The 8055-nt window shown below is 41.9% G+C and overlaps 1 protein-coding gene across 4 annotated transcripts in view; it reads left to right on the top strand.

Moving 5' to 3' along the window:
- The window catches only part of LOC137426956 (uncharacterized), a 145790-nt gene that overhangs the window by 59946 nt on the left and 77789 nt on the right, over nucleotides 1–8055 (top strand). For all 4 annotated transcript variants that reach the window (XM_068116018.2, XM_078778825.1, XM_078778822.1 and 1 more), the window contains one exon: nucleotides 3948–4064. In XM_068116018.2, coding sequence (XP_067972119.2) covers nucleotides 3948–4064 — 117 coding nt within the window. The remainder of the gene's footprint in view (nucleotides 1–3947; nucleotides 4065–8055) is intronic.

Genomic DNA, 8055 nt, shown 5'->3' with positions numbered 1-8055 from the left:
CTTACAAAGACTTTAGAAATATTTTTTTCCTAAATAATGTCATTGATGGTACATACCCCTGTGAAGTCCTCATGGTCGAAACATGAGTCAGACATGTATGAACATGTTTCAAACATGTTTCAAGCATTGTCAAACATGTTTCGACCATGATGATTTCACACTCACAGGCGCAATGCGCATGCAAAATGTCATGAACCACAAAATGGCTTCGTACAATAGTGCAAGTACTAGGTTGCTATAGTACAATAGTGCAAGTACTGGGTTGCTATAGTACAATAGTGCAAGTACTAGGTTGCTATAGTACAATAGTGCAAGTACTAGGTTGCTATAGTACAATAGTGCAAGTACTAGGTTGCTATAGTACAATAGTGCAAGTACTAGGTTGCTATAGTACATTAGTGCAAGTACTGGGTTGCTATAGTACAATAGTGCAAGTACTAGGTTGCTATAGTACAATAGTGCAAGTACTAGGTTGCTATAGTACAATAGTGCAAGTACTGGGTTGCTATAGTACAATAGTGCAAGTACTGGGTTGCTATAGTACAATAGTGCAAGTACTAGGTTGCTATAGTACAATAGTGCAAGTACTAGGTTGCTATAGTACAATAGTGCAAGTACTAGGTTGCTATAGTACAATAGTGCAAGTACTAGGTTGCTATAGTACAATAGTGCAAGTACTAGGTTGCTATAGTACAATAGTGCAAGTACTAGGTTGCTATAGTACAATAGTGCAAGTACTAGGTTGCTATAGTACAATAGTGCAAGTACTAGGTTGCTATAGTACAATAGTGCAAGTACTAGGTTGCTATAGTACAATAGTGCAAGTACTAGGTTGCTATAGTACAATAGTGCAAGTACTAGGTTGCTATAGTACAATAGTGCAAGTACTGGGTTGCTATAGTACAATAGTGCAAGTACTAGGTTGCTATAGTACATTAGTGCAAGTACTGGGTTGCTATAGTACAATAGTGCAAGTACTAGGTTGCTATAGTACAATAGTGCAAGTACTGGGTTGCTATAGTACAATAGTGCAAGTACTGGGTTGCTATAGTACAATAGTGCAAGTACTAGGTTGCTATAGTACAATAGTGCAAGTACTGGGTTGCTATAGTACAATAGTGCAAGTACTAGGTTGCTATAGTACAATAGTGCAAGTACTAGGTTGCTATAGTACAATAGTGCAAGTACTGGGTTGCTATAGTACAATAGTGCAAGTACTGGGTTGCTATAGTACAATAGTGCAAGTACTAGGTTGCTATAGTACAATAGTGCAAGTACTAGGTTGCTATAGTACAATAGTGCAAGTACTAGGTTGCTATAGTACAATAGTGCATGTACTTTTTCCACCTAGGTTGCTATTGGATTGTTCTCATTTAGCCAAATTTGGTGAAAAACGCCATATTTCAATTGGTGTGTATGAGTTTCTAGATGGAATTGAGCGAAAATATTTGGTGGGTGAATGTTTTAGACCATTTCTAACAATAATCCCGTAGAGCATCAAAATCGGAGAGATCGATGTTTTTTGGACCACCCTACTGTCCATGCTTTGCCCTTTTCAAATGCTGAGTTTTCAAGCAAGGAAGCAGCACGGACCATTATTGAAGTCTTTGGTATGACTCGTCTGTGGTTTGAACCATTGACCTCCCAGACCCAGGGTGGACGCCCTGCATAATTATTTAATAATAATCCACCTTTATCGTTAGTCCTGACCAGTATGTTTGGAGCAAGTTTGGCCTCTTTTTTGTATATCTTGGTTGTCTGGTTGATTTGTTTGTGAAATAAATGTTAGCTCTTTCACGAGCCTCGATTCAGTATACAAAAAAAAAAAAAAAAAGTTTGGGGTTGGGAGAAGAGATCGCTTCCTGATAGGATAAGGGACCATCTGATCTATCTTGATAATTAGCCCGTCCCCTGCATATCAGGAGATGGGTTTTGTAATCACTTCTGTGTGTCTGTCTGTCTGTGTCTGTCTGGGCTGTAACTTTTTTTTATCATGTGAGTTTTGTCATCAAATTTTCACCAAAGCTTTATTATGATAATATGCAGAAGCCAAATTAATTATTTTATCGAAAGGTCAAAAGGTTATAGGTCAGCATCACCTAAAAATCATCAATTTTCATTTTGTACTTTTTACCTCCGCCACCGAAGGTGGAGGTTATGTTTTCACCACTGTCTGTTTGTTTGTCTGCCTGTCTGTGAACAACATATCTCAAAAAGTATTGGACGGATTCAAAGGAAATTTGGCAGAGATGAGGCGTATGTGACAAGGACTAAATCATTCGATTTTGGTGAAGATCCGGATTCGGGTCCGGCTAGTATAATTTTTAAAGTGATTCTTCACCATTGAGAGATAGAGCCAAAAACGATACATAGCAGGATATCTCAAAAAGTTATGGACGGATTTGGACGAAACTTGGTGGGCCGGTTGGGTGTCTGACAAGGACGATTCGATTCGATTTTCGTAAAGATCTGAATATGGATTCGGATACGATAATTATTTAATTATTAAGTGATTCTTCACCATTGAGAGATAGGGCCAAAAACGATACATAGCAGGATATCTCAAAAAGTTATGGACGGATTTGGACGAAACTTGGTGGACCAAGTTGGGTGTCTGACAAGGGTGATTCGATTCGATTTTCGTACAGATCTGAGTATGGATTCGGATACGAGAATTATTTAATTATTAAGTGATTCTTCACCATTGAGATATGGGTAAAAATTGATGTGTAACATGATATTTCAAAAAGTTATGGATGAGTATGACTAAACTTGGTGGATGAGTTGGTATTGTGACAAGAACAAGCTGATTCGATTTTGGTTCAAGTCCGAATCCAGATCCGGCCTATCAGTGGATACAAAACATAAACTGTTCAGCCTCGCAGAGGTACGCACTCTACCAAGTGCCGTTATTGTTACCCTCGCCTGAGAAGACGGTATTGCATTTGAGTCCGTTTGTTTGTTTGTGTGTCTGTTTGTCTGTTTGTTTGTTTGTCCGCACAGAAGAAATATGATTTTTTCTGCAACCGTTGGTCCAATTGACAAGAAATTTTCACCATAGGTGCACCTCCACCTGTATGATTTTTAAATTATAATTATGACGTCATACGTCACGTGGTATGGCCGCCATCTTGGAAAAACTGAAAAATGTTGCACCTCTGTATCTCCAAAAGCGCTGCATAGAAAATATTGAGACATGGCTCATTGTAGAGAACTCTCCATGGGGAATAAAATATATTAATGATGATGTCATAGGTTCCTCCATTATGTCGTCATAATTCGACACAAGTACAAAAGTTCATCCGATCAAGATGAAATTTATTGAGCGTCATCTAGGGATAAATTGGTGGAGAAAAAAATAAAATAATGACGACGTTATCGGTCACGTGGTTCGGCCGCCATATTTGTTTTAACACAAAAGCCTTTAAAAAAAACACTGAAAACACGTCCTGGCGAGGGTCTGCCATCTCTGATTGCTCTTTCTTGTTTTAAACTGTTTTCATTATTTTCACCATATGTAAGAAGAAGAAGACGTCTGAATACAAACGGACACGGACGGGCTTTGCATTTTCAGATGCTTTCCAGTTAATTGTTACATTTTGCTTACAATAGATCTTTGTCATGTTCTTCACCACTACAAATTGTCTTCAATAAGTCCTGACTTTTCCTCAACTCAAATCCATCGTCCTGCCCCCTAATCCTCCACTTTACTCCCACCTGTGTGTAATAATTTTCCAGCTCCTGTCTTGTCCTCCTCCTCTCCTCTTGTCCTCTCTCCCTCAGTCATGTAAGCTCATCGTCTGATGTTAAATCCTCCGTGTAAGCTTCAGAGGTTAATGAAATAAATAAATAAACAAATAAATAAATAAAACTACAAATTAAAAATTAATTAAAAACATAGAAAATGAATTATATTAATTAATGCACCTTTCTCTCGCAATGTGCAGGTCTCCTGTGCATGGGACGATGTGGAATGGATGAGAAACCGTGTCTTTTCCACCACGTCATCCACACCATCACAACAATCCAGGCAAAAACTTCTGACTGCTGTTGCAGCTTTACAGGTGCGGGTTTTTGAGTAGGTGCAATGAGAAGTGTGGCGTGATGTCAGGTGTACTCTGCCAAAGATGTTGGCATTGCCTTGAACCGTTGTACGACTGGTACCATACTCGGTTCAAAAGTACACATGTTTAGGCAGCTCTGCAATCTGTTTTCCAAACTTCGAGTCGAGTCCCAAATCATGAATCGACCATTTTGCTCTCCAGCATCTTAAGCTCATGGAGGAGCTTGTAATGGATATGAATTGTAGGTTAATGACATTAGCAGATATCAATGTACTCTTCCATGAATGACAAGGATGTTAGGAGTTAGCGATGCGATTGACACGAATAATATGGACATTACGAGTTGTGTGTGTGTGTGTGTGTGCGTGCGTGTGTGCGTGCGTGTGTGTGTGTGTGTGTGTGTGTGTGTGTGTGTGTGAGTGATACTTTTTGGTGTCTATTAATTACGTACGTCTATTGATTAATTACGTATTGCGTACTATTGAAATGTACCTTTTAACTCTTTAGATTGCTGATACCCCTTCGACCTTTGAAGACCCTTTAAGACCCTTTAAGACCCCTAAGATCCTTAAGACCCCGAAGACCCTAAAGACCCAGAGGACCCAAGAGTCCCCAATGACCCAAAACACGCAGAGGATCGAAAAGACCCAGAGGACCCAAAAGACTGAAGACCCAACAGTCCTCGAGCACCCAAGAGATTCCGAGGCCCCAAAATACACCCCCCCCCTCCCCCGAGTCCGGCAGGCAGGTATGCTACAAGGCCGTGCAGACAAATGAAAATTTGGCCCAATGGCCCCCTAGTGAATAAAAATATGACAGTGCACGGAACACTATTGATAGGCCTTTAACCTTGTCTCAGCATCACAAAGAAAAGGAACAGATGGGAATGGTAAAGAAGACTAAACATTGTGTCAAGAGTGAAGTCTCCAGGAGCAAGGGAATTCTTTTTTATGCCACCGGCGACTTCGTATTTTTGGGGGTTGTCCAGCTGTCTGTCCGTCCGTCTGTGATAGGTTTTCTTTACCGCGATAACTTGAGAATGGCTGAAGGGATCTAAGTCAAACTTGGTGCAGGTATGTATAATGATGTGAATATGAACAGATTCGATTTTGGGGTCAAGAGGTCAAAGGTCAAATGCCAGATGTCCCGTTAGATAAAAATTGTGCTACCGAGCTAACTTGTGAACCAGTCATGGGATTTTCACCAAACTTAGGGATAATTATATGCCAACAATATGAATGGGATGGCAACATAGAGAGTAACCCAGTTTTAGGACCGGCAGAGAAGATAACCGAGAAGGAATTTGAGGAAGCGATAAAAGCAATGAAGGGTAGAAAAGCGGGAGGGCCGACGGGAGTTGTGGGAGATATGTTGAAGGCAGCGGGAAATTGGGGTGTGAAGAGAATGACAGAGATCTGTAATCTGGTGGTGAAAGAAGGCCGCATTCCAGTGGATTTGAACTGAGTACCCTCGTCCCTCTATACAAGGGGAAAGGTGACCCTCTGGAGTGTGGCTCGTACCGAGCGATAAAGTTATTGGAGCATGGAATGAAGGTATTGGAAAGGGTGTTGGAGAGGAGGATAAGGAAGAAAGTGAAGATCGACGAAATGCAGTTTGGATTTATGCCAGGAAGAGGAACGACAGACGCGCTTTTCATTGTGAGGCAGTTGCAGAAGAAGTACATGGAGAAGAGGAAGAAGTTGTTTCTTGGGTTTGTTGATCTGGAGAAAGCATTCGATCGGGTTCCACGCAAAGTATTGACATGGGCATTGAGGAAGTTAGGAGTGGAGGAATGGTTGATCAGAGTAGTGATGGCAATGTATGAGAGAGCGCACACTGCTGTAAGGACGAAGGACGGGAACAGTGGTGAGTTTGAGGTGAAGGTGGGAGTGCATCAGGGGTCGGTACTAAGTCCACTACTATTTGTAGCTGTGATGGAGGTGCTGGCTCGGAACATAAAGGAGGGTTTACCGTGGGAGTTGTTGTATGCAGATGATCTGGTGTTGATTGCAGAAAGTATGGATGGACTGAAGGAGAAGATGAACAAGTGGAAGGAATGTATGGAGACAAAAGGTCTGAAAGTGAATATCCGAAAGACGAAGGTGATGGCAAGTGGTAAAGCATGTGGTGAGGTGGAAAGAACTGGGAAGTGGCCATGTGCTGTGTGCAGGAAGGGTGTCTCCATTCAATGTACAATGTGCGCTGGGTGGGTTCATCAAAAATGTAGTGGTTTGAGAGGGTCATTAACCAGTGTGGCAGCTACATTCAAGTGTAAGGTGTGCACAGAGGGAGCTGCAGATGGAGGAAATGTTGAGTTGGATCTTGGAGACGGAGTGAAGCTGGAAGGTGTGAAAACATTTTGTTACCTCGGAGACATGCTGAATGGAGAAGGTGGATCAGACTTGGCAACGGTTGCTCGAGTGAAATGTGCATGGAAGAAGTTTCAGGAACTGAGTGGCGTGCTGATGATGAGGGGAGTGTCATTGAAGCTGAAGGGAAAGGTGTATGCTGCATGTGTGAGAAGTGTTATGATTTATGGGAGCGAGACATGGGTAATGAACGTAGAGCAGCAACGAAGGCTGGAAAGGGTGGAAATGCGAATGGTTCGATGGATGTGTGGAGTATCGTTGAGAGAGAGGAAGACAAATGATGAATTGCGAAAGGTGATGGGAATAGAGCCTGTGATTGATGCTGTGAAGAGGAACAGGTTGAGATGGTTTGGTCATGTGTTGAGGAAGGATGAAAGTGACTGGTTGAGAAGAGTGATGGAAATGAATGTAGAAGGAAGTAGAGGACGGGGAAGACCGAGAAAGACTTGGCTAAAGATGGTCGAAGAAGAAATGCGGGCAAGGGGGTTAACAAGGGGAGATGCAGAAAATAGGGCAAAATGGAGAAGATTGTCATGGGGACCGCAAGGCCAACCCCCACTCTAGCAGGGAAAATGGCCTTAAAATGCCTGTTGTTGTTGTTGTTGTTAGGGATAATTATATATTATGATGCAAAGATGAACTGATTCGATTTTGGGGTCAAGAGATCAAATATCAGAGGTCATGTTAAGTTACAATTATTTCGCTACCACGATAACTTATGAACGGCTGAAGGGATCTAAGTGAACCCTGGTACAAGTATCTATGATGATGTCATAATGTGGGTGGAGTAATATCGGTTGGGTGCCGTTCTCGTTCAGATTAGAATATTGAACGTTACCTGATAGAGCTGAGGAAGGCCATAGACTCATGGAGAGAACATTGAGGGCAGAAGGGGTACGACCAGAAGAAAGGTTGTAGATGGTGCGAGGCCATCAACCTGTCGTTGGAGAGGGAGAAACCTCTCCAGAATTAAGAATTAAACAAATCCCAGGGTGGTGCAGTGTTCTATCTAAGTATAGGTAGAGATCTCCGCAAGGACAACAACCCTTAAGTCTGCACGCTCAGTACTTTAATAAGCAAATGTTTTCAACACATGTTTCTGCTTTCTGCAAGGGATTCGTGAACAATGACAACATGCAATCAAAATGAGCTTAGCATGCAGAGTTTAAATGTTATCTATATCCTGTTTGACATCCGAGGAAGAATTATGCTACAATTCAAGGTTCAAAGCACAAATTTATTGATCTCAGAATAACAGCATCATAAAAGGAAATAGAAACACGTGATCACGGAGAAACAGTTCGCAGCGCCATGCATTAACATTATGACCTGTTCTGAAACTCAAGTCGCAGAGACCAGTTTTATATTCGCCGATGAACTCGTTTCCCTTGTGTTTGTGTTTCCGTTGTGGTCCCCTTGTGTTTTATACCTCTCCCCCCCTCCCCCCTCCCCTTCCCACGCCTCCTGCCCCCAAGCCCTCTCCCTCCCACACTTCTCCCTGCTCTCAAATGTTGTGGTTGTGTGCTTCCCCTTCTCTCCCCATCTTGTCTTCCGCTCCCTCTTTTTGTATATTTTGTTTGTCTGGTTGATTTGTTTGTGAAATAAATGTTAGCTCTTTCACG

This window comes from Myxine glutinosa, chromosome 5 (genome assembly GCF_964187855.1).
Source record: "Myxine glutinosa chromosome 5, kmMyxGlut1.1, whole genome shotgun sequence".
Lineage (NCBI taxonomy): Eukaryota > Metazoa > Chordata > Myxini > Myxiniformes > Myxinidae > Myxine > Myxine glutinosa.
Note: the sequence above shows the minus strand (reverse complement) of the source record. Positions and strands in the feature narration are given on the sequence as shown.